This window comes from Hemitrygon akajei, unplaced genomic scaffold (assembly GCF_048418815.1).
Source record: "Hemitrygon akajei unplaced genomic scaffold, sHemAka1.3 Scf000042, whole genome shotgun sequence".
Taxonomy (NCBI): Eukaryota; Metazoa; Chordata; class Chondrichthyes; order Myliobatiformes; family Dasyatidae; genus Hemitrygon; species Hemitrygon akajei.
The window spans coordinates 3,921,004-3,947,939 of record NW_027331928.1 but is presented as its reverse complement, the minus strand read 5'-3'; the positions used below and the strand labels follow the sequence as shown (position 1 = coordinate 3,947,939).

At 49.5% G+C, this 26,936-nt stretch overlaps 2 protein-coding genes across 2 annotated transcripts; both read left to right on the top strand.

The window, feature by feature from the left end:
• Positions 1-655: 655 nt before the first annotated feature.
• Positions 656-14,109, top strand: LOC140720414 (uncharacterized). The gene is made up of 8 exons (XM_073035265.1): positions 656-717; positions 2,647-2,850; positions 6,755-6,851; positions 8,807-9,166; positions 9,742-9,908; positions 12,077-12,248; positions 12,348-12,413; positions 13,927-14,109. The coding sequence occupies exons 3-8, from the start codon at positions 6,842-6,844 to the stop codon at positions 14,088-14,090; spliced, it is 939 nt and encodes a 312-aa protein (XP_072891366.1). The 5' UTR covers positions 656-717; positions 2,647-2,850; positions 6,755-6,841; the 3' UTR covers positions 14,091-14,109.
• A 1,404-nt stretch (positions 14,110-15,513) lies between these two features.
• On the top strand, positions 15,514-24,630 carry LOC140720438 (ribonuclease inhibitor-like). Its single transcript, XM_073035290.1, has 7 exons — positions 15,514-15,662; positions 21,999-22,085; positions 22,241-22,411; positions 22,567-22,693; positions 22,833-23,062; positions 23,218-23,385; positions 23,550-24,630. Exons 1-7 carry the CDS (start codon positions 15,514-15,516, stop codon positions 23,635-23,637), a joined length of 1,020 nt encoding a protein of 339 aa, XP_072891391.1. The 3' UTR covers positions 23,638-24,630.
• Positions 24,631-26,936: the final 2,306 nt, after the last annotated feature.

Sequence of the window (26,936 nt, the reverse complement as noted above, 5' to 3'; positions counted from 1 at the left end):
CCAGTTCTGGTCGCCTCACTATAGCGAGGATGTGGAAGCATTAGAAAGGGTACAGAGGAGATTTACCGGGATGCTGCCGGGTTTAGAGAGTATGGATTATGATTAGAGATTAAGGGAGCTTGGGCTTTACTCTTTGGAGAGAAGGAGGATGAGAGGAGAGATGATAGAGGTATACAAGATATTAACAGGAAAAGATAGAGTGGATAGCCAGCGCCTCTTCCCCAGGGCACCACTGCTCAGTACAAGAGGACCTGGCTTTAAGGTAAGAGGAGGGAAGTTCATGGGGGATATTAGAGGAAGGTTTTTCACTCAGAGAGTGGTTGGTGCGTAGAATGCACTGCCTGAGTCATTGGTTGAGGTAGATAAACTAGTGAAGTTTAAGAGACTACTAGACAGGCATATGGAGGAAATTAAAGTGGGGGTTATATGGGAGGCAGGGTTTGAGGGTCGGCACAGCATTGTGGGCCGTAGGGCCTGTAATGTGCTGTACTATTCTAAGTTCTATGTTCTATGTAAGTTGATGTCACTTTGCCTCACTTTTATAGACTGTGTCATTGTACTGAATAAGTAAAGATGCAAATTGTTTTTTTATTGTCTCCCGCATGACATTTAAGACGAATCTCGGCAATACAGAGGAGGGCACATTTGGACCACAGGATACAAGAGATGAGCACAAGCCGGTTCGCAGGTGAAGTGTTGCCTCACTTGGAAGGACTGGTAGGTGCAGAGTGCTGGCCGTTCACAGAGCTGAGTGACAGGAGGGAGAGTAGTCCGTTAGGCCGGAACATGAGGAGTGGGGGCAGGTGGGGGAGCAGAGGGGTGAGGGAAGTTTAGGAGAAATGACATGGAAGGGGAAGAAAAGGGAGTAGAGCGGCGAGAGAAAAGGAAGGGGTGAAAAGTCGTTCAAATGAGAGAGGAGTGGTGAGCAAGGATTATTTCGAAGGCTTAGAACAAGGCGCTGAGAGAGAGTTAGAGGGGCAGGGAGGGGTACGGCGAGGGAGAGGGACAGCACAAGGGTAAAGATGGTTACAGTTACCCTTTCTCCTCCTCCCCTCCCTTAACTCATCAAACATTTCTGCCCTATCTCTGAGCTCACCCCCCTCCTTTCTTCACACCTTGTTCCCCTACAAAAGATAACGAGGCTCTATGCTGACCAGCCGTAGGGCTCGTCTGCATTACTCCAGCAATTCCGACACCACTCCTGCATTTGCTGGCCCATTGACAACACCGTTCCCGTACGACATCCTGAACTTGACCGACCCTGCGGTCTGAGAGGGCGGAAAAACTCGGGACGGGGTTTGGAGACGGGATAAGTTTGCCAGCTTCTCCTCAGAGCAAACTTCCTCCACGCGCATGAAAACCGTTTGCATACAACATGCCGTGAGATGCCCACAACCTCGCTATCCCGTCACTCAGAGCCCTCTCTCCCATTCCCTTATTCGGATCCAACTTATCCTCAGCGGGCGGCAATTTCGCAATTTCCCACAACTTCACCACCCCATTCCCGTTCCACCACGATTGAGGGAATCACCCGACATGGATCAAATCCACAGCCTGGGATTCGCTGAATTAAACAAAGAACCCCTTTGGTTGTGATGGAACGGCAAGGAGGGAAATTGTTTGACCTACGCGGAAGTTCAGACAGAAACTACCCGCGTCCGCGAGAGACGGTTAACGCAGCCTTTGATATTCCTGTCTGTGTTTCCTCCATTTGCCCCCAGTCCCCTCTCCTCCCGCTGTCGGACATACCCCGGGCCGCCGAGGGTGCGCGCACCAGAAATGCGGCCATGTACGCTTATTTCAGCTCAATCGGACCAGTGTATCTGTAATGGACACTGTATAAATAAATAGCCTCGGAGGTAGCAGCTCAGACTGAAATCTCTGTACATGGTGAGCACACCGCTCACCCGGGACCGCACTGAACTCCGTCCGGTTTCAACATCGCAGAAAGTGTTGTCTCCGATTCGTCAGAACCAGGGAGCGTTCACAGCGGGGTTCGGACCGGGAGGGAATTAAATGGCAGGACGGAGCTCTGAAATGTTCAAGTTAACGAATTAATGACTGAGCAAACGGATTAGGAGAAGCGACGTCATTACCTTCAATCAAAACATTGTCCTGTTGGTTTCTACTGAGCCAGCACTGTAGAACGTTTCACACCGACAGTGATATCCGAAATGTCCCACGGGGCAGGGTTCCGTCTCTGATCTCTCTCTCTCTCTCTCTCTCTCTCTCTCTCTCTCTCTCTAACTCTCTCTCACTCTCTCTCTCTCTCTCTCTCTCTCTCTCTCTCTCTCTCTCTCTCTCTCTCTCTGTCACACACACACACACACACACACACACACACACACACAAACTAACTACTCAAAACAACAGAGAAACCGTGAGATTTTACTGTTTGGATTGTCTCAGTTAAGAATGTGGCAGATCGACTAATTCCATTATTTTTATATTCTTAGAAAGAAAGATATTTCTTTCTTTGTGACAAGTCGGCATTCAGATTGCTGACACTGCTGAACTTTCTCTCCTCTGTCACCGCGTTTTATTGATATCCCCCTGGAACAGTAAGATTTGACTACAATATTCAGCCTGCTTTGCTGACAGTTGAAGGGAGGGGAGGAATGTTGAACCGTTTGGATTTGTTTTCAGCAGAAACGCCGCTCCCTGATCCGAGGAATGTCTGCGTGTCGGAATCCGTCCTGCGGACGGGCAGCAGCTTGCACACAGAAAGTCGCGCTGTGAGTCTCACAGAACAGCAGCACCGGCTCCTCGCCCGATTCTCTGCTATGAAGCTGGAAGAAAACGACTTGAAAATATATCCGCACGGAGACTGAATATTCTTAGCGAATTCAGGTGAGAATAATTCAGCTTCTGATATTTATTTCCGATCTTTATTTCAAATCGATCCATTATCTGTGTTTTGCATCGGTGATCAATAACTCATTCGCTCCATTTTAACCCCTTCCGGCGGCGATATCATTTGTGATCCTACACTTCCTTGTCAGCATTACTAAGATTTTCCACAGCTTATGCCACGATTAAAAACAGATCTGAAACCAGGGGTACCGAATTCAAAGCAAGCGTGTGAAAAATCTGTTTGGACAACACGTTTCCCGCTTCCAAAGCTTGTCATTTCAGATGAATGCATGTTATCTTTCCCTTTGAGACTGTGTTTATTGTGGGTGCTTCCAACGGATCCGCTCGACATCCTGTAGAAACAAAGATTTTGATTCTGTTCAAGGCCACGGCACACAGTGAACAGGTGGGGTGGAGGCGGTGGTGGGGAAAGGGGTTGGGGGGCGGGGTGACCGGTTACAGAAAGAGACAGGCGGCAGGCGGCATCACGGAGCGAAAGCCATGATTTTATTGTACGGGGCAGAAGGCTGGATGGGCCGAGTGGCCGATTTCTGCGTGGTATATTGACAGTAAAGATCTGACTCCAGATAGTAAATGTCGAACTCCAGAGTTACTGTAACACTGTTTACTGTAGTACAGGGTGGAAGAGAGCGCGTTGGGCCGTAAAAGGGGTCGGGCCACCGGGGGCGATCCTCAACGGTGCAGGAAGTGCTGGCCGGGTTGAGGTCCGAGAAACCCAAGGGGTCCCAGGGGAGTAGGGACCCCCCTGTTTGAGGGGAAGGACAGGGAGAGTAGTCCTTCGGGGGACGACCAGCGCAATGGGCTGGTAGTGGCGGGCGTCCCGGGAGAGGAGGGGCCGCTGGTAGCGTGTGCTATAACTGTGGGAAAGAGGGGCATTTCCGGCGGGAATGTGAACGGTCAGGGGTGTGCTACAGCTGTGGGGAAGGAGGACACTTTCGGAGGGATTGTGAGAGGCAAGGCGCCCCGAGGTGGGCAAGCCCCCGGGCGAATAAGAACGGAGAGGAGTTGGGAAACTTAGGAGAGACTCAGTGCGGGAACGGACTGGAGTCTCTGGAGGAACTCGTTCCCAGAAATCTGCCAGGGGACCACCGAAAGCCCAAGACTTTATTCCGGCTGAGCTGGTGGAACCCCGTTTCAGCGTGTGCCTACGGATAGAGGGGTTTACGCAAAAGCCATCCTCGACACAGGATCTCAGGTGACCTTATTTTACCGGCCGTTCTACAACAAATATCTAAAGCACTTGTCAGTAACCCCATTTGAGGCACTGGAGATTTGGGGTGTAAGAGACAGTGATAATCCGTATGATGGGTACCCGGCAGTAAGTTTGGAATTCTCGGAGGGCGATGTGGGAGTGTCTGAAGCGATTGAGACGCCGGTGTTGGTTTGTCCGGACCCGGTGGAAACAGGTGTCGCTCTGCCCTTCTGCTGGGGACTAACGCCCCTCTTGTGAACGGCTCCTGGGAGCCTGTAAGGAGAAGGCGCTGGAGAACTTTCTGGAGACCCTCTCGGTTGTACCGGGCAGTGTTCCAAGAAGTGGGTGACCCCCTAGGGCTGCATCCTGAGTGCAAACGAGAGACGGTGTGGTGTACGAAGGTGAGGCCTAAAGTTATACGGCCAGGGGAGGTGGCACTAGTGATGGAGACCCCCAGATTCCCCGGAGTGCCGGCGGGCGAAGCCCTGTTAGTAGACGCTCCGGAAGATCTCAAGGGGGAGACACGATTTCCGGCGGGGGTGCTGGTGAGGCCCGAAGTGCAGAGGCCAGCGGTGGTACCTGCGAGGCGGATGGCCGTGAGTGTCAGCAACACTACGGCAGGAGAAATCACCTTTAAGAGAGGGATCCCGCTGGCGCATTTGTTCCCGGTGACGTAATGTCTAGCGCCCCTGTGAGGCCCACTAAGGGGGAAGGATTGGAAAGCAGAGGAAAGCTGATCCCTGAGGCCTTTAACTTTGGGGATTCTCCTGTATCGCCGGAGCAGAAACGCAGGCTGGCGGAGAAGACTTTGAAGCTGGAAGATGTGTTTTCTCTTGGCGAATTCGATGTGGGTTGCTCCAAGAGTACTCGCCATATCATCCGAATGACTGAGGACACCCCGTTCAGAGAGAGGTCACGGCGACGTGCCCCAGCAGATGTGGAAGACGTGCAGCAGCACTTGTGCAAGTTGAAGGAAACTGGAATCATCACTGAGTCTCGAAGCCCCTATGCGTCCCCAATAGTAGTGGCCCGGAAGAAGATGAGAAGGGTACGCATGTGTGCGGACTATCGGACTTTGAACAGGCGAACTGTCGCTGACCAGTATATCAAATATGGGATATTAATTGCCTAGTAATAAAATCTAAAATTTGGCAATGCCAATCCACCTTCCTTTTTTAACTTCTGTAAATGTCTTTTACCTAACCTAGAATTTTTATTCTGCCAGAAATACATGAAGAAATTTTTCAATGAACATTGTCAAAAAAAGATTTCAGAATAAAAATTGGTACCGCTTGAAATATATATAAGAACATAGGTAAAAAATCTCCTTAAAACCATTAATCCGACTTATCAATGATAAAGACAATGGTGAACATTTAGTAAACAAATATTTAATGTGATCAATTAAGGGTAAAAAATTAACCTTAAATAAATCCTTATGTTTTTTTTTGTAATTTTAATCCCTAAGTATATAAAATAAACAGTAACTAATTTAAAATGCAAATTTCTGTAAATTGGAACCTGCCTATTTAGGGGGAACAATTCACTCTTCTTAAGATTCAATTTATACCCGGAAAAGTTACTAAACTGAGCCAACAATGATATAACTGCAGTAATGGATTTCTCAGGATCAGAAATGTATAATAACAAGTTGTCTGCATATTAAGATAACTTACGGATATCCATCCCGCGAGTAATGCCAAAAATGTTAGGTGATTCTCTAATAGCAATTGCCAACTGTTCCAGCGCAATATCAAATAATAATGGACTAAGAGGACAACCTTGCCTGGTACCCCGAAATAAGCAAAAAAAGTGAGGTGCCGGAGACAATTTTCCACAATATGGAGCAGTCACACACAGAATATCTACAGAGTTCAACAAAGACTGATCATGAGTCACCATGGCATTGTGCATGGGAAGTTGTGTTCAACAATACTTTTTTAAGATTTTTGAAGATGATTGTCAATGAGGGTTGGGGAGTGGGTATTGTACATTGGCAAGCTGCCTCATGACAGCTTGGTCTGGAAGATAACGTCCCATGCGGTACAGAGACAGAGCTAGTTGGGTTCACAAGTTGCCTTGAAGCTAGCAAGCAAAGAGTGGTGGATGAAGGTTTCTCCTCAGAGTGGAGGCGGGTAACTAGTGGTGTACCGCAAGGCTACAAGTTGGGACATTTGATATTCGTTATTTGATAGCAATGATTACAATGCAAGTGCACAAGGCTTGACCAGAAATTTCGCCGATGACAGACAATTAGTAGATGGTACTCACGGTGAATATTATCGTCGCTTATAGGGGAACTAAATGGGGAGAGGATGGTAAATAGATTCCAAAACCAACCCGAGCAGCAACGTTTTCATGCAGAGGCTGGTGATTATGTGGCGGGAACTGCCAGAGGAAATGGATGAGGTAGACACAATTGTATAATTCCAGAAGCAGTTGGCATGTGAAGATGGAAGGAAGAGGCCAGGAGGAAAACGTCTCGATGGGCTGAAGGGTCCGTATTTGTGCTCTGTTGCTCCGTGCCTCTATCGGAAGAATGCTCTAGGTATCACTGGACAGACTTACAGACATGGTTTGGGAGTTGATGCGAACTGCGGCTCTGATACAGAGAATGGCTGTACTGTCACATTTGCAAAGTAATCCAACTCTCTCTGACTCACTATCTGCTTGTTGTGTGTAATTCAGGGCATCACCAGAAGGCGGCGCTGTCCTGCACCGGGATCAGAGTGTAAACAAGACAACAACAATCAACAACCGTCAGTCAGAATCAGAATGGCTACAGGTATGTTCACCTGGACCTTTATAACTAAACTTCTGCCCTGTTGGTGCACAATAGTTCAGATGAAGAAGCTTACACAGGCGCTAACAGGGCAGAGAAAAAGTTTCATAAAGCAGTGTCATTGATCCCACTGGTAAAGTGATTTGTGTAATCGATCAGTCCAACAGTTCCAGCGCAGGGACCTGACACCAGTAATGGTCGAATGACTCCACTCACCAGGCAAAGCTTCACCTGAGTGAAAGGAGCCGGAGACCCTGAATCAGCAGGTTGAGAGTGAAACACGAACAGGAATGTGACAGCGGTGCTGTTTGTTATGTAAAAGTCTACGTTCAGGGTTTTTTTGCACATCAGGGCCTGTTTAGAGGTGAAAGACATCTTCAACATTCATTTATAAAATTCAGAGACAGGTGACAAGAGCATTTCTGAGATTTCAGAGATTGTGCGATATTACAACATTTCATGTTTTGTCAGGGCAGCTCTCAACTCCCCCCTCGCTGCGCAAAGTAGATGAGGGGAGTTTTCCGAACTCTGTTTTCTGTAGCCGAGCCGAGAACATTGCTAGCCTTGGAAATGGCTGAGGATCAGGAGACACTTCATTTGTGGTCTGCATCGGTCTGTCACTGTCTGGTATGGAGGGGCTACTGCACAGGACCGAGTGAAGCTGCCGGAAGTTGTAAATATTCAGGGAGCGGTGTCTCAGAAAGGCAGCGTCCATTATTAAGGACCTCCAGTACCCAGGACATGCCCTTTTCTCACTGTTACCATCAGGGAGGAGGTACAGAAGCCTGAAGGCACACACTCAGTGATTCAGGAACAGATTCGTCCTCTCTGCCATCCCATTCCTAAATGGACATTGAATCTTTGGACACTACTTCATTTATTTTAAAAATATACAGTCATTCTGTTTTTGCACGTTTCTTTAATTTATTCAATACACGTAATTGGTTTACTTCTTTATTATTATTATTATTATTATTATTATTATTATTATTATTATTATTATTATTATCATCATCATCTTTCTCATTTTTATTCATTATTATTTTTCCCGCTAGATTACGTACTGTATTGAAATAATGCTGCTAAGTTAACACATTTCATGTCACATGCCGGTGATAATAAACCTGATTCTGATTCTGTTTTACGTGTGCAAGTTTACCCTTCAAGCTCCCGTGTTCCGGGGCAAACTGTCCCAGCCGAACCAGATAACAAACAACCCCATCCGGTAACGGACTTGTCAATATCCTCGACACTTCTTCAAGCTGAATCACGTCCATCCTGTAGATTAGCAACTGTAAAGCTCTCTCAGCGAGCCTTTTAGCTGCTAGAAATGTACGCAAGACTCTCCCTTTGCCAATGACTTGTATAGCTGCTACATGACGATTATTATCCAGGAGACGGGATGGGACCCAGGGGACCAGGCATCATGGGCTTCAAGGTTATGTTCAATCTGTAACCCAGGGGACTGGACGTTGTCCATCTCAAGGCAGTGGTCAGTCTTTGACACAGGGGATAAGACAGTGTGTGACAAAGCAACCGGAGAACGTTCGATCTGGAGGATCGGACCCCGAGTAATCCAGTGGCTTGTCTGTGAGTGATACAGGTGACTGACAGTTTGTGATCCAGGGAGATTTATGTTTGTGGGAGATAATCCCAGTGATAATTCCCGGTATCACCTGATGCCGATCCATTAATAACCGCTGATTATTGGTGTGTTCAGCTAATGCGTAGTCGGTGATCAGTATTACTGTGTTTATCCATTTCTTTTTCTGGGAGTGGATGTGTCCACTCACTGGCTTATCGGGATGGTGACCTAACATGAAGGGTGGTTTACATTCACCAGCACAGTCCCTCTCCAAATCCGGTCAGCCGGAGTCCCGGCTCCATTGCAGACACCCGTTGTGAATCCTTGTTCGAGCATAAATCACTCTAAACCTGCAATTCATCATTTACTGCAGGTGGGAAATTAAATCCGGTACAGAAAGTACACAAGAGGCTCTTACCAGGCAGCTCATCGAGGGAAGATGATCGGGACACGGGAAGCAAGGTTCCAAAGCAGGGTCAGATTGAGAGCAATGTCCCAATGGAATGCGGTCCGGCCGCAGAGGAGGAGGAGCAAATTCAGCCCAGAGACAGTGACGTCAGAGACACCGAGCAGGACTCTGGAACCAGCACAAGTGAGGCGACTTACTGTCAGCCCAGAGACAGTGACGTCAGAGACACTGAGCAGGGCCCTGGAACCAGCACAACTGAGGCGACTGCCTGTCAGCTCGGAAACTCATCAAACACGGAATTGTCAAGTGCCCAACAGGGAGCGGGTGAGTGAAGCATGAGGGTGATGTGTTCGCAGAATGACGTGGGAAGTGGGTAAATGTGATTCCTTGTTGGAGGGTTGGTCAGAGAGGGGAAAGTGTGGGCGTGGTGCATGCGGTGTAGTGTGGCACCGGTTACCGCACTACAGGAAATGTCCTACCTGCTCTGAGGATTTCCAGGGTGTGTATCGGAGGAAATGCAGCTCTCCGGATAAGAGAGTATTTCCAGTATATGAGTTCTGGGAAATGTATTCGCCAGGATAGAGAGAGTATCTCTGGGAAGCGACTATCATTGACAGTCCCAACATATATTGCCCATTTTAAACTGAAATCGGTGAGTGGGAGGGACCGTGGGAGAGACAGGTTTGTGGTGAATGGGTTCCTTCTGGGAACGTCTAGCACAGCGCATTGATGGGTCGGTTTTTTAAGGCCAGTGTTGGAGATTAGGGCAAAATACGTGTTTCCAGCTGAAAGCAGGTAAACATTGAGGTTCAAGAGATGACGGGTTTGTTGAGTTTGGTGAAGCAGTGGAGACAAGCGATATTTGAGTTTGTGACTACATTCCCATTTTATATTCGCAGAGCCAGAGTTTACAATCTCCGACCTCCTGGCAGAGGGGGGCGAGTATCGACTGTACCAACTGACAAAGTTCTACAGGGAGAGACTGAAACATGCAATTGAAGAGAAAGTTGAACGACTCGGTTGGATGTTGACAAAGGAGGGACATTTCAGTAGAGAAGAAAATGAGGTGAGTGTATTTAGAGTATTGTCACTGAACTTCTGGTATCAAAGGGAATAGTGATCAATATTAATCTCCTGTACTTGCTAGGAGTTCTACCTGGCATTAAAGACTTTGATCTCTGAATTGTCTTCAGTAGATCTGTTTCAGCTGTTCAGGTGGGGAGCACTGGGAACTGTAGGTTCAGAGTCACCTTCTCCTCTCACACCTGTTGTATTTATCAGTGTACCGGACCTCAGTCAGACCTTTGTCTTCAGTAGATCTGTTTCAGCTGTTCAGGTGGGGAGCACTGGGAACTGCAGGTTCAGAGTCACCTTCTCCTCTCACACCTGCTGTATTTATCAGTGTACCGGACCTCATTCAGACCTTTGTATTCAGTAGCTCTGTTTCAGCTGTTCAGGTGGGGAGCACTGGGAACTGCAGATTCAGAGTCACCTTCTCCTCTCACACCTGCTGTATTTATCAGTGTACCGGACCTCAGTCAGACCTTTGTCTTCAGTAGATCTGTTTCAGCTGTTCAGGTGGGGAGCACTGGGAACTGCAGATTCAGAGTCACCTTCTCCTCTCACACCTGCTGTATTTATCAGTGTACCGGACCTCATTCAGACCTTTGTATTCAGTAGATCTGTTTCAGCTGTTCAGGTGGGGAGCACTGGGAACTGCAGATTCAGAGTCACCTTCTCCTCTCACACCTGCTGTATTTATCAGTGTACCGGACCTCAGTCAGACCTTTGTCTTCAGTAGATCTGTTTCAGCTGTTCAGGTGGAGAGCACTGGGAACTGCAGGTTCAGAGTCACCTTCTCCTCTCACACCTGCTGTATTTATCAGTGTACTGGACCTCAGTAAGACCTTTGACAAGGTTCCGCACGGAAGGTTAGTTAGGAAGGTTCAATTGTTAGGTATTAATATTGAAGTAGTAAAATGAATTCTACAGTGGCTGGATGGGAGATGCCAGAGAGTAGTGGTGGATAACTGTATGTCATGTTGGAGGCCGGTGCCTAGCGGTGTGCCTCAGGGACCTGTCCTGGGTCCAATGTTGTTTGTCATATCCATTAATGATCCGGATGATGGGCTGGCACATTGGATTACTAAGTATGCAGAGGATACTAAGATAGGTGGCGCTGTGGATAATGAAGTAGGTTTTCAAATCTTACAGAGAGATTTAGGCCAGTTAGAAGAGTGGGCTGAAAGATAGCAAATGGAGTTTAATGCTGATAAGTATTAGGAGCTACATTTTGGTAGGATTAATCAAAATAGGACATGTACGGTAAATGGTAGGGCATTGAGGAATGCAGTATAACAGAGTGATCTAGGAATAATGGGGCATAGTTCCCTGATGGTGGAATCTCATGTGGACAGGTTGATGAAGAAAGCTTTTGGTATGCTGGCCTTTAAAAATCAGAGCATTGAGTATAGAAGTTGGGAAGTAAAGTTAAAATTGTGCAAGGCATTGGTAAACCCAAATTTGGAGTATTGTGTACAGTTCTGGTCACCAAATTATTGGAAAGATATCAACAAAATACAGAGAGTACAGAGGAGATTTACCAGAATGTCACTTAGGTCTCAGCACCTAAGTACAGAGAAAGGTTGAACAAGTTAATTCTTTATTCTTTAGAGCGTTGAAGTTTGAGTGGGGAACTTGATAGAGGCATTTAAAATTATGAAGGGTTAGATAGATTTGACGTGCATAGGCTTTTTTACATTGAGAGTAGGGGAGATTCAAACAAGAGGACATGAGTTGAGAGTTGGGGGCAAAAGTTTAGGGGTAACACGAGGGGGAACGTCTTTACTCAGAGAGTGGTAACTGTGTGGAATAAGCTTACAGTAGAAGTGGCAAAGACAGGTTCAATATTGTCATTTAAAAATGGATATGTATATGGACAGGAAAGGAATGGAGGGTTATGGGCTGAGTGCAGGTAGGTGGGACTAGGTGAGAGTAAGCGCTCGGCACGGACTGTGTTACTGTGCTGTAATAGTCATATCGTTGTATGACATAAGTGCAAGGGCTGCATATCTGGACTGTTGAACAGGCATTCTGTCTAAAATTAATGTTGCATCTTATCAGGACCGTCGGTCAAATTCACCTCAGCTCATTAATCCAGGATGAATATTAAACTGTGAGATTCGCCATGTCTGTCCATCTATTCCACAATAAATTAATTGTTTGCTTTTATAGAAAGTCACTGAACTGACAGAGAAGGGAAACCGGACAGAGAGTTCCAGACTCTTCCTCAGTTTGGTGAATGGCAAAGGTTCCCTTGTCCGGAGGGCGATGTGGGAATCCTTTGTGATGTGGAGGACTGAGTTACCGAAGTTGGACAGGATACTGAGGGAGATACAGGAGCTCGGTATGTTAAAAACACGCACTCAACACAAAGGCACATTGAACTAAATAGTTGTAATTATTTTAGTTCTGTTTTCATGAACTCTTTTTTTGATTTAAACAGGTCCTTACCCAGAGGAATACATAAACATCGCACAAGGGTTGTCTGAGTTACCCACTGAACTGACAGGTGAGTGATGAAATGCTCTGTTCAAATGTTAGACTGTGACTTGGCGGATTCTGGGAACGAAAATCCACCATCAATCATTCGGCGATCTCTGGTTTCAGGTTACAATTCAGATCATCTCTCGTTGCAGCCTGAACATTGTAAAGTGTATTTTTCCAGCTGTTCCAGCTGTTAATGTATTAATCCAGTCCTTGTGTCTGCTGAACCCTCCACTCCGGGTCCTAACGCTCTGGGTATCCCCACACACCCCAGACAGGCTCCTGATACACTGTATGACCCAGTCCAGGTGACCTTTCTCTCTTCAGACCTTTCAGATTCCGAAGCACCTTCTCCTTCGTAATAGCAGCTGCACTCAATTCTGTCCGCTGATGCTCTTTACAATTTGGAATTCTGCTAGTGACTTCCACAGAGTATGTCTGACCTTTCCTTTTGCACCCGTTACTAAATCTACAACTTCATTTTCCAGCGGTTCGATATCAACCCTCTACTTTTTTTACTGTTTATATATCTGGGAAAGAACAAAAGAAACACTTTGTTATCCTCTCTTATGCTACTGACCATACCCTCGCATTTCCTGCACATTCACGTATCTCTTGGAGCATCTATGACATAGTTGCCTCCAACACGACCCAGGCTGTAAATTCCAGGCACACACAACCCTGTGAAAAATCTGCCCACATGTACTCTAAATTTACCCCATTTCACCTTTACCAAATGCCCTCTGGTATGAGCCATCAATCCTAAGTTGAAAGCAAAATACAGGCTCTCGACCCAAAATCTTATCTCTCAATCTTATAAACATCAGGCAGATCTCTATTCAAACTCCAGAATAAACAATCCAAGTTTCTCAAAGCTCTACTTGCCTCACATGCCACCGAATCCAAGCAACATCCTGGTGAACCTGTTCTGCACCCTCTCCAATCATCCCCAGTGTTGGACAATCAGAAATGAACACAATACTCTAGATGCACCATAAAACCATCAGACTTAGGAAGATAATTAAGCCATTCAGCTCAGTGAATTTGCTCCGCAATTCCTCTCAACCCCATTATCCTGCCTTCTCTAAATGTTGACGCTCTTCCTGTTTTGATACCATTGGTGTTTGCAGTGGACACCTGTTACTCCCCAGAGTGCAGTTTTGCCAAAATGCACAGGGTCCTGCTCTCCATATTTCCACACCAGGTCAGCAATAACACCGTGTGTTAATGATGCAAACAATGTTTAAAGATAGTGAAATTATGTAACAGCACTGCAGTCAGGATTGCAATAGGATATCCGGGGAATGTTCACCTTCATCAGTAATTAGTGTCAGAATATGATGATTGGACATTTTTCTGAGACAATCATCGCTGTTAGTTCCTGTGTCTGTGAACAGAAATTTACTTTCTGTTCTAATATCCTTGGAAGCATTGAATTAATTCATGTAATCTCAAACACTGAATATTGGAATGTAGTAATAAAGTTCTTTGTCAGTTGAGCTAGTTAACATTTTGAATATGTTTTTGTTCCCATGAAGATGTTCAACAGAAACACAAGGAGACTCTGCGGGCACAAACTGAAACGCTGAGAGTGAACACGATCCTGATGAGGGAGAAGGTGAAGGTTTTCCAGCTGGATGATCGATACACAAAGCTCACGGTCATTTCTACTCTTCGAGATCGGAGACTGGTGGAACACTAGCTGCTGGCAAGAGGCAGAGACCACGAGGATTACAGAGAGAAACATTTCCGTGGAGCGTTAGAAAAAATACAGACTGCACAGCTATTCCACAGCAGTTTTTCCCGGAGTAAATCCAAATCTGGGAGTTCTGCAGCAGTAGCCGGAGTGCCAGGAATCGGGAAAACAACAATGTTACAAAAGATTGTTTATGACTGGGCCGTGGGGAAAATATTCCGACAATTCCAGTTTGTCTTCAGTTTCAAATTCCGGGATTTAAACTCTATTAACTGCAGGATAAACCTGAGGGAACTGATTCTGGATCAGTATCTTTACTTTGGGAATATCCTGAGAGAGGGTCTGGAAGAACCCAAAGGGATTGCTGTTTATATTCGATGGTTTGGATGAATTCAAGCACAGAATCGATTTTGCAGATAGTCGGAGAGATACAGAACCCAAGCACCAGTGCCCAGATCCCGAGAGGTGGTGTGAAGTGTCTGACATAGTGTACAGTTTAATCCAGGGCAAGCTGCTCCCAGGGTGTTCAGTGTTGGTGACCACCCGCCCCACTGTGTTACATTTATTGAAAGAGGCGAAGATCGGTGTCTGGGCTGAAATCCTGGGATTGGTTGGTGAGGAACGGAAGGAATATTTCATCCGGTATTTTGAAGATCAGACTGTGGCAGCAGCTGTTTTCAAACACGTGCAGGAGAACGAGATCCTGTACACCATGAGCTACAACCCCTCCTATTGCTTGATCCTCGCTCTGGCACTGGGCCCCTCCTTCACACAAAGAGTCAGGGACCCGCTCAGAGTTCCCAAGACCATCACTCAACTGTACTCCTACTATATTTACAATATCCTGAAAAATCACGGCCGTGAGATTGAGATACCCCGTGATGTGTTACTCAGGGATGGTCAGATGGCCTACAGAGGAGTGTCAGAGAAGAAGATTGTGTTTGCAGACGGAGATTTGATCAAGTTCAATCTGCAGCCTTCCCAGTTCCTGTCCGGGTTCCTGATAGAGATTTTGGAGAGAGAGGATTCTGCCCACAGCGTGGTGTACACATTCCCACACCTCACCATCCAAGAGTTTGTAGCTGCAGTCGCACAATTCCTGACTGTACATCCCGAGGATATCCTGAAATTCCTCAATGAAGCCCACAAGGCAAAAGATGGGCGATTTGAGGTATTTCTCCGTTTTGTTGCGGGTCTGTCCAACCCAATGACAGCTCGGGACCTGGAGGAGTTTTTGGGTCTATTTCCTCATCAAACAACCTGCCGGGTGATTGACTGGGTGAAGGAGGAGGTTAAACGCCAGAGTAGAAACACTGGTAACACTGGTAGAAGGAGACTCCTGAACACATTGCACTACCTGTTTGAGTCTCAGAATCGTGGACTGGCTCAGGACGCACTGGGATCTCTGAAAACACTTTCATTCAGCGGCATGACACTGACCCCTATTGACTGCGCGGTCCTGTCTCATGCCATCGGACTCTGTGATACAATAAAATATCTCAACCTGGAGTACTGCCACATTCAGTGTGAAGGAATCCAGCGGCTGGGACCCGGGCTGCACAAGTGCCAGGAGTTGAGGTAACTTGATTTATCTCTCACTCAGAACTGTGACACTGTTCTATTGTGCTGTTGCAAAGTAAACGGATTTGGGTAAAACTGCAGTAAATCAGATTGAGATGTAATGTGGCAAATGCCACCCCCTTCATCGTGTGCGATCACTCTTCCCCATCCCCCCTTTTCCTGTTGGATTTCTCAGCCATTACCCTTCCTCTTCTCAGATTTCTCTTCCACACCCACGTTCCTGCTGTGGGATCTCTCTACCCTATCCACTTCCTCCTGTGGGATCTCCCTTCCCCATCCCCCCTACTCCTGTGGGATCTCTTTTCCCTTACCCAATTCCACCTGCATGATCGCTTTTCTCATTCCCTCCCTCCTGTGGGATCTCTCTTCCCGATCTCCTTCCTCCTGTGGTACCTCTCTTCCTGATTCAGCTTCGTACTGCTAGATATCTATTCCCCATCCCCCTTCCTCCTGTGGGATCTCTTTTCCCCATCCCCTTCCTCCTGTCGGATCACTTTCCCTATCCCCCTTACTGTGGGATCTCTCTTCCACATGCTCATCCTCCTGAGAGATCTCTCATCCCCATCCCCTTCCTCCTCTGGGATCTCGATATCCCTTCCCCTTCCTCGTGTGGGATCTCGCTTCCCAATCCCCCTTCCTCCTGTGGGATATCTCTCCCCCATCCCCTTCCTCGTGTGGAATCTCCTTTACCCATCCCCCTCCCTCCCAAGCGAACATTTTCCCCATCCCCCATCCTCCTATAGGATCTCTCTTCCCCATCCCCCTTCCACCTGTAGGAACTCTTTTCCCCATCCCCCTTCCTCCTGTGGATCTCTCTTCCCCATCCCCCTTCCTCCTGTAGGAACTATTTTCCCCATCCGTTTCCGCCTGTGGGATCTCTCTTCCCCATCCCCTTCCTCGTGAAGGATCTCCTTCACCCATCCCCCTTCCTCCCAAGCGATCATTTTTCCCCATCCACCTTCCTCCTGTAGGATCTCTCTTCCTCATCCCCTTCCTCCTGTGGGATCTCTCTTCCCTATCCCCTTCCTCCCGTGGGATCTCTCTTCCCCATCCCCTTCCTCCTGAGCGAACTCTCTTCCCATTCAATTTCTCCCGTAGGATCTCTCTTTTCTATCCCCCTTCGACCTGAGGGAACTCAGTTCCCCATCCCACTTCCTCCTGTGGGAACTGTCTTCCCCATCCCCCTTCCTTTTGTGGGAGTGCTCTTCCCCAGCCCCTTCCTCCTGTGGGATCTCTCTTCCCCATCGCCTTCCTCCTATGGGACCTCTTCCCCAATCCCCCTTCCTCCTGTGGGATCTCCCTTCCCCATCCGCCTTCCTCCTGTGAGATCTCTCCTTCCCCATCCCCTTCCTCGTGAAGGATCTCCTTTACCAATCCCTGTTCCTCCCAAGCGATCATTTTTCCCCATCCACCTTCCTCCTGCAGGGTCTCACTTCCCCATCCCCGTTCCTCCTGTAGGAACTCTATTCCCCATCCCCTTCCGCCTGTTGGATCTCTCTTCTCCATCACCTTCCTCCTGTGGGATCTCTATTCCCTATCCACTTCTTCCCGTGGGATCTCTCTTCCCCATCCCCCTTCCTTCTGTGGGATTTCTCTTCCCCATCCCCTTCCTCGTGAGGGATCTCCTTTACCCATCCCCCTTCATCCTGTGGGATCTCTCTTCCCCATCCCCTTCCTCGTGAAGGATCTCCTTTACCCATCCCCCTTCCTCCCAAGCGATCATTTTCCCACATCCACCTTCCTCCTGTAGGAACTCTTTTCCCCATCCCCTTCCACCTGTGGGATCTCTCTTCCCTATTCCTTTCCTCCCGTGGGATCTCTCTTCCCCATCCCCTTCCACATGTAGGAAATCTTTTCCCCATCCCCTTCCGCCTGTTGGATCTCTCTTCTCCATCACCTTCCTCCTGTGGGATCTCTCTTCCCTATCCACTTCCTCCCGTGGGATCTCTCTTCCCCATCCCCTTCCTCCTGAGGGATCTCTCTTCCCATTCCCTCTTCCTCCTGTCGGATCTCCATTCACCATCCGCCTTCCTCCTGTGGGATCTCTCCTTCCCGTTCCATTTCTCCCGCAGGATCTCTCTTTTCTATCCCCCTTCGACCTGAGGGAACTCAGTTCCCCATCCCTCTTCCTCCTGTGGGAACTGTCTTCCCCATCCCCCTTCCTTCTGTGGGATTTCTCTTCCCCATCCCCTTCCTCGTGAGGGATCTCCTTTACCCATCCCCCTTCCTCCTGTGGGATCTCTCTTCCCCATCCCCTTCCTCGTGAAGGATCTCCTTTACACATCCCCCTTCCTCCCAAGCGATCATTTTCCCCCATCCACCTTCCTCCTGTATGAACTCTTTTCCCCATCCCCTTCCACCTGTGGGATGTCTCTTCCCTATTCCCTTCCTCCCGTGGGATCTCTCTTCCCCATCCCCTTCCACCTGTAGGAACTCTTTTCCCCATCCCCTTCCGCCTGTGGGATCTCACTTCCCTATTCCCTTCCTCCCTTGGGATCTCTCTTCCCCATCCCCTTCCTCCTGAGGGATCGATCTTCCAATTCCCTCTTCCTCCTGTTGGATCTCCATTCACCATCCGCCTTCCTCCTGTGGGATCTCTCCTTCCCATTCCATTTCTCCCGCAGGATCACTCTTTCCTATCCCCTTCCTCGAGTGGGATCTCTCGTCCCAAATCCCCCAACTCCTGTGGAATCTCTTCTCCCCATCCCACTTCTTCATGCGGGATCTCATTTCCGCATCCCCTCCCTCCTGTGGGATGTTTCTTCCCCATCCCCCTTCCTGTTGTGGGATCCGTCTTCCCAGTTCCCCTTCCTCCTATGGGATCTCATTTCCATATCCCCCTTCCTCCTGCAGGATCTCTCTTTCCTATCCCCCTTCTACCTGTGGGAACTCTCTTCCCAATCCCGCCATAACTGTGGTATCTCTTTTCCCCATCCAAATTTCCTACTGCGGGATCACTTTTCCACATCACGCTTCCTCCTGTGGGATCTCTCTTCCCCATCCCCCTTCCTCCTGTGGGATCTCTTTTCCCCATCCCCTTCCTCCTGTCGGATCACTTTCCCTATCCCCCTTACTGTGGAATCTCTCTTCCACATGCCCATCCTCCTGAGGGATCTCTCATCCCCATCCCCTTCCTCCTCTGGGATCTCGATAACCCATCCCCTTCCTCGTGTGGGATCTCGCTTCCCCATCCCCCTTCCTCCTGTGGGATATCTCTTCCCCATCCCCTTCCTCGTATGGAATCTCCTTTACCCATCCCCCTCCTTCCCAAGCGATCATTTTTCCCCATCCCCCATCCTACTTTAGGATCTCTCTTCCCCATCCCCCTTCCACCTGTAGGAACTCTTTTCCCCATCCCCCTTCCTCCTGTGGGTCTCTCTTCCCCATCCCCCTTCCTCCTGTAGGAACTATTTTCCCCCTCCGTTTCCGCCTGTGGGATCTCTCTTCCCCATCCCCTTCCTCGTGAAGGATCTCCTTCACCCATCCCCCTTCCTCCCAAGCGATCATTTTTCCCCATCCACCTTCCTCCTGTAGGATCTCTCTTCCCCATCCCCTTCCTCCTGTAGGAACTCTTTTCCCCATCCCCTTCCTCCTGTGGGATCTCTCTTCCCCATCCCCTTCCTCCTGAGCGATCTCTCTTCCCATTCAATTTCTCCCGTAGGATCTCTCTTTTCTATCCTCCTTCGACCTGAGGGAACTCAATTCCCCATCCCACTTCCTCCTGTGGGAACTGTCTTCCCCATCCCCCTTCCTTCTGTGGGATTTCTCTTCCCCATCCCCTTCCTCGTGAGGGATCTCCTTTACCCATCGCCTTCCTCCTGTGGGATCTCTCTTCCCCATCCCCTTCCTCGTGAAGGATCTCCTTTACACATCCCCCTTCCTCCCAAGCGATCATTTTCCCCCATCCACCTTCCTCCTGTATGAACTCTTTTCCCCATCCCCTTCCACCTGTGGGATGTCTCTTCCCTATTCCCTTCCTCCCGTGGGATCTCTCTTCCCCATCCCCTTCCACCTGTAGGAACTCTTTTCCCCATCCCCTTCCGCCTGTGGGATCTCACTTCCCTATTCCCTTCCTCCCTTGGGATCTCTCTTCCCCATCCCCTTCCTCCTGAGGGATCGATCTTCCAATTCCCTCTTCCTCCTGTTGGATCTCCATTCACCATCCGCCTTCCTCCTGTGGGATCTCTCCTTCCCATTCCATTTCTCCCGCAGGATCACTCTTTCCTATCCCCTTCCTCGAGTGGGATCTCTCGTCCCAAATCCCCCAACTCCTGTGGAATCTCTTCTCCCCATCCCACTTCTTCATGCGGGATCTCATTTCCGCATCCCCTCCCTCCTGTGGGATGTTTCTTCCCCATCCCCCTTCCTGTTGTGGGATCCGTCTTCCCAGTCCCCCTTCCTCCTATGGGATCTCATTTCCATATCCCCCTTCCTCCTGCAGGATCTCTCTTTCCTATCCCCCTTCTACCTGTGGGAACTCTCTTCCCAATCCCGCCATAACTGTGGTATCTCTTTTCCCCATCCAAATTTCCTACTGCGGGATCACTTTTCCACATCACGCTTCCTCCTGTGGGATCTCTCTTCCCCATCCCCCTTCCTCCTGTGGGATCTCTTTTCCCCATCCCCTTCCTCCTGTCGGATCACTTTCCCTATCCCCCTTACTGTGGAATCTCTCTTCCACATGCCCATCCTCCTGAGGGATCTCTCATCCCCATCCCCTTCCTCCTCTGGGATCTCGATAACCCATCCCCTTCCTCGTGTGGGATCTCGCTTCCCCATCCCCCTTCCTCCTGTGGGATATCTCTTCCCCATCCCCTTCCTCGTGTGGAATCTCCTTTACCCATCCCCCTCCTTCCCAAGCGATCATTTTTCCCCATCCCCCATCCTACTTTAGGATCTCTCTTCCCCATCCCCCTTCCACCTGTAGGAACTCTTTTCCCCATCCCCCTTCCTCCTGTGGGTCTCTCTTCCCCATCCCCCTTCCTCCTGTAGGAACTATTTTCCCCCTCCGTTTCCGCCTGTGGGATCTCTCTTCCCCATCCCCTTCCTCGTGAAGGATCTCCTTCACCCATCCCCCTTCCTCCCAAGCGATCATTTTTCCCCATCCACCTTCCTCCTGTAGGATCTCTCTTCCCCATCCCCTTCCTCCTGTAGGAACTCTTTTCCCCATCCCCTTCCTCCTGTGGGATCTCTCTTCCCCATCCCCTTCCTCCTGAGCGATCTCTCTTCCCATTCAATTTCTCCCGTAGGATCTCTCTTTTCTATCCTCCTTCGACCTGAGGGAACTCAATTCCCCATCCCACTTCCTCCTGTGGGAACTGTCTTCCCCATCCCCCTTCCTTTTGTGGGATTTCTCTTCCCCAGCCCTTTCCTCTTGTGGGAACTCTCTTCCCCATCGCCTTCCTCCTATGGGCCCTCTTCCCCAATCCCCCTTCTTCCTGTGGGATCTCCCTTTCCCATCCGCCTTCCTCCTGTGAGATCTCTCCTTCCCCATCCCCTTCCTCGTGAAGGATCTCCTTTACCAATCCCTCTTCCTCCCAAGCGATCATATTTCCCCATCCACCTTCCTCCTGTAGGATCTCACTTCCCCATCCCCGTTCCTCCGGTAGGAACTCTTTTCCCCATCCCCTTCCTCCTGTGGGATCTCTCTTCCCCATCCCTTTCCTCCTGTTGGATCTCTCTTCTCCATCACCTTCCTCCTGTGAAATCTCTCCTTCCCCATCCCCTTCCTCGTGAAGGATCTCCTTTACCAATCCCTCTTCCTCCCAAGCGATCATATTTCCCCATCCACCTTCCTCCTGTAGGATCTCACTTCCCCATCCCCGTTCCTCCTGTAGGAACTCTTTTCCCCATCCCCTTCCTCCTGTGGGATCTCTCTTCCCTATCCACTTCCTCCCGTGGGATCTCTCCTCCCCATCCCCTTCCTCCTGAGGGATCTCTCTTCCCATTCCCTCTTCCTCCTGTCGGATCTCCATTCACCATCCGCCTTCCTCCTGTGGGATCACTCCTTCCCGTTCCATTTCTCCCGTAGGATCTCTCTTTTCTATCCCCCTTCGACCTGAGGGAACTCAGTTCCCCATCCCACTTCACTTTTCTTGCCAATGGTGAATGAGACGGAATATGTGGGGTTCACAGGGTCACAGCAACAGACTAAATTATTGACATTGGGTGAATACCCTGGAGCTGGGCAGTGAGAGACTTTGACAGTGATGGGAAATCCAATCAGTGATTTACGGAAGGGTTTAATGTTTCCTGAAATATCCGCGTGAAAGAAATTCCCTCAGACCCTCGGTTTGTATCACTTTCTTCATCAAGTTGTCTGTTTGTGTTTAGACTTGGCGAGAATGAACTGGGAGATTCAGGAGTGAAACTGGTGTTTTCGGCTCTGGGGAACCCGGAGTGTAAAATACAGAAACTGTGGTAAGTACCAGACTGTGGGAGATTGTGTTTACAGTCACTGGGTGTCTGACACTGAACATTAATGTGATCAGTAATAGAGTTACTGATGATCACTGGGGATCTGTACCGTCTCCTGTCTCTCTGTGTCCTTCACCCTCACTCTCTCTCATCTCCAGGCTGAACAATGTCGGTCTAACAGATTCTGGGACCGAGGATTTCGCCTCTGCTCTCAGTACAAACCGATCACTGACGGAGCTGGACCTGAGTGATAATAAACTGCGAGATTCAAGAATGAAATTGGTGTCTGCGGCTCTCAGGAACCCAGAGTTTAAAATACAGAAACTGGTGTAAGTACCAGACTGTGGGAGATTGTGTTTACAGTCACTGAGTGTCTGACACTGAACATTAATGTAATCAATAATTGCGTTACTGATAAACACTGGGGATCTGTACCGTCTTCTGTCTCTCTGTATCCTTCACCCTCACTCTCTCTCATCTCCAGGATGAGTGGTGTCTGTCTCACAGATTCTGGGGCTGAGGATCTCGCCTCCGCTCTCAGTACAAACCCAACACTGACGGAGCTGGACCTGAGTTATAATAAATTAGGAGATTCAGGAGTGAAGCTGTTGGTTGCGGCTCTCAGGAACCCGGAGTGTAAAATACAGAAACTGGTGTAAGTACCAGACTGTGGGAGAGTGTGTTTACAGTCACTGGGTGTCTGACACTGAACATTAATGTGATCAGTAATTGTGTTACTGATAAACACAGGGGATTTGTAACATCTCCAATCTCTCTGTTTCCTTCACCTCACTCTCTCTCATTTCCAGGCTGAAATGTGTCGGTCTCACAGATTCTGGGGCCGCGGATCTCGCCTCCGCTCTCAGTACAAAACCATCACTGACGGAGCTGAACCTGAGTTATAATGAACTGGGAGATTCAGGAGTGAAACTGGTGTCTGGGGCTCTGAGGAACCCGGAGTGTAAAATGCAGAAACTGTGGTAAGTACCAGACTGTGGGAGATTGTGTTTACAATCACTGGGTGTCTGATACTGAACAATAATGAGATCAGTAATTGTGTTACTGATAAACACTGAGGATCTGTACCGTCTCCTGTCTCTCTGTACCCTTCACCCTCACTCTCTCTCATCTACAGGCTGGAGAGTGTCGGTCTCACAGATTCTGGGGCCGAGGATCTTGTCTCCGCTCTCAGTACAAACAAATCACTGACGGAGCTGGACCTGAGATCAAATTCGTTGACAGACCGATCTGTCCCCGCTCTCCGCCGCCTCATACTGACACTCCCGAGTCTGGAGCGGATCGGGTGAGTGTTTGGGTTAATATCCAATGTGATAAAATGTCAGCGGATCCGCGGGTTTTCTGGTGATATTTGTCTGTGAGCGTTGTTGAAACATTAACCCCGGTCCCCTGTTACTGACACTGTTGTGTAATCTGTTTATTTCATCTTTATTCTCCCATCTGTTTCAGGCTGGTGGGGAATCGGTTCACTGAGACCGGGGAGAAGGAACTGAGACCTCTACAGGGAGTCAGATCCGGACTGACTGTGGAACTGTGAACATCTGAATGTGTGAACATCCCCGCCCGCGTGATGGAGCCGATTCCCCACCCGCGCCTTTAACGACCCCCTCCCCTTTAACACCCCCTCCCCTTTAAATCCCCCCTCCCCTTTAACTCCCCCTCCCCTTTAAATCCCGCCCTTACCTTTAATGGCCGCGCGCCGGGGGTAATTCCCAACGGTTTTAACGGAACCGGCTCCGGTCTCGAGCTCGGTGATATCGGAAGCTTTCCCGCAGTGACGTTTTTCCGCCCGTTGTCCAGCGGCGCAGCTTCCGCCGGATGTGCGGGTTCCAGACTCTCCCACGTGAGACCCCGGGGAATTACCCAGACAGGAGGAGCCCGGGGGCCGGGGCTTAGTCTGGGACACCGATGTCCCGGGGTGGGATTGTCCCGGGAGAGAATCCTTTCGCTCCCTCTGCTGAGGACGGTGCATTCGGCAGCCTGGCCGATATAATGACGTCAAATTGACAAATACCTCAGCAATAACCTTGGATCCACAGCGATCCCGGACACCGCCCTGAAGTGTGATTTTATAAGTATCGCTTACGCGATGCAGAGCGACGGTGAGAAACGGGACTGATTAATCTACCGGTCACCCGTTGTAGCCGGTCAGTTAGTTGTGAGTGACTGTGAGTGAGTCGGGAACAGCGTGGCGACCCTCTTTCTGCGCAGGCGCACCGGCTCACAAATAGCCAGCGCCGCGAAGTTTGATTAAACTAGTCTGGTACAGACTTACCGACTGCGTGTCGTTGTCTCTCGCTCTGCATGTAGTACATCGCTACAACAGCCATCGTCCGAGCACTGTCTGCATTCCAAATAGGATCCAGCCCTTCCCATTCATTCTCACAGTCCGCACTCCCAGTAAACCCGACCCCTTCCCATTCACTGCTATCATTTGCATCCCTAACGGGACGCACCCCCACCCATTCTCTCCCGTCGCCCGAACATTCCAACTGGATCCCACTCTTTCCCTTTCACTCCCAATGTGCCCACCCCTTCCCGTTCCCTCCCAATGTGACCTACCCGTTCCCGTTCGCTCCCAATGTGATCCAGCCCTTCCTGTTGTCTCCCAATGGGATCCATCCCGTCCCATTCACTCCCAATAGGACCCACCCTTCCCTTTCACTCCCAATAGGACCCACACTTCCCTTTTACTCCCAATGGGACCCACCCTTCCCTTTCACTCCCAATAGGACCCACCCTTCCCTTTCACTCCCAATGGGACCCACCCTTCCCTTTCACTCCCAATAGGACCCACCCTTCCCTTTCACTCCCAATGGGACCCACCCTTCCCTTTCACTCCCAATAGGACCCACCCTTCCCTTTCACTCCCAATGGGACCCAGACCTTCCCTTTCCCTCCCAATGGGACCCAGACCTTCCCATCCACTCCCAATGTGATCCAGCCCTTCCCATTCACTCCCAATGGGACCCAGCCCTTCCCATTCACTCCCAATAGGACCCACCCCTTCCCTTTCACTCCCAATGGAACCCACCCTTCCCATTCACTCCCAATGTGATCCAGCCCTTCCCATTCACTCCCAATGGGACCCAGCCCTTCCCATTCACTCCCAATAGGACCCAGCCCTTCCCATTCACTCGCACCATCTGCCTTCCAATGAGATCCCTTCCAGTTCATTTCCAACGGGTCTGTGAACCTGGAAATTTGGGTGGAAGCCGGAATTCCGAGTTTAACAGAACTCAGGGCTGCGTTTACGGAATTTGACGAGAACGCTAATGGTTAATCGGTTACACCGAGAGTCGAGGGTCGAGTGGATGTTGACGACTTTGTAAAACTGACGAGGTTCTGACTTCTGGCGGAGATGGCGGATATGATCAGACTTCAGGAACTTTGGCACGCCTTCCTGAAGCTGCGGGGAACGGGGTGCGTGTGAGAGAGGTTTATGGTTTCCGTGTCCCCGGGCTGAGAGATTCCCTGTGTCCGCATAGCACATTCTCGGTTAACGTGGCCGCCAGGGATGGAGTGAAGCACTGACTTACACTGGCCACTGTCGCACACAGAATCTATGGCGAAGGAACATGCGGTGCCCATGGATGCATTCCCGGGATCCAGTGTGTTACTGATTGCAATAATAGTACTTTAATTTGTGTTTTATGTCGTCTTTGGTATTGCATATATGTTTTAATTCTAAAAACGTTGTCGTTGAATGAACTAATGTATATCTCAGATATTCGCACATTCATGTGGGATTAGGGGAGGAGGGGTGAGGGGTTTGGGAGGAAGAGGAGTGATGGGACGAGGAGTGGAGAGATGAGACGGAGAGGGTGGCGAATTCACTGACTCAATAGGGGACTAAAAGGGGAGGGGCGGAAGTTCCTGTAACAAACTGGTGGCCAACGTGGATAAGATAAAGGCGGGGTGAGGAGGAATGAAACGACAGGAAGGGAGCGGGAGTGATGGGACGGGGAGGGAGAAGAGGTGCTGCAACGGCGACGGAGTAGAAGTGATGAGACTGGGAGGCAGGGAAACTAATGAAACGTGGCGGGAGGGGATGAGATGGAACGAGGAGGGAGCGGAAGAGATGGGACTATGAGGGAAGTGAAGTGATGGGGCTGGGAGGCAGGGCTAGTGATATACGGGGAGGGACGGTCTCTAATGAAACTGGGAGGAAGGGGAAGTGATCGAACTGGGAGGGAGCGGAAGGGATGGGACAGTGAAGGACGGGAAGAGATGAAACGGGGAGGGAGAAGAAGTGATGGGACAGGGAGGGAGCGGAAGAAATGGGACAGGAGGGAGGGGATCTGATTGGGCAGGGTGGGGAGTGTGGGGGAGTGACTTACTCAACAGTGGAGGATGAGTGGTTGGCGATAGTTCCTTCGCAAATCAGATGGACGACAAGAAAAGGGAGGGGTGTGCTTGAGGGGAAAAGGGGGATCGAAGGGTCGGGGACGCCGTCAGGGCTGATGGAACGGAGAGTTGAGTGTTGTTACGGAGGGAGACAGGAGCGACTCACTCAAGGACAGAGGGAAGGGATTGGGTGGGGGAGCGAAATTCCTCATCAGAAAAAAATCACGAAACTGGATGTGGTAGATGACGGGAGAAAGTTCAAGGGGACAGAGAGCGGAGGGTGTCAAGTGTGAAAGTGTCAGTAGGGGAGTGACTCACTGGTTATCACAGAGAGAGAGAGAGAGGGCGATGAGGAGAGGCTAAATTTGGCATCGCCGAGTGGCAGGAAACCAGCATAAGGTGTAAAACATCGAGGTGGTGGGGAGTGGAAAGCGACGGGAGGGAGGGATAGGGTTTGCGAATGATGGGAAGGGAAGGAGAGTGGCAAAT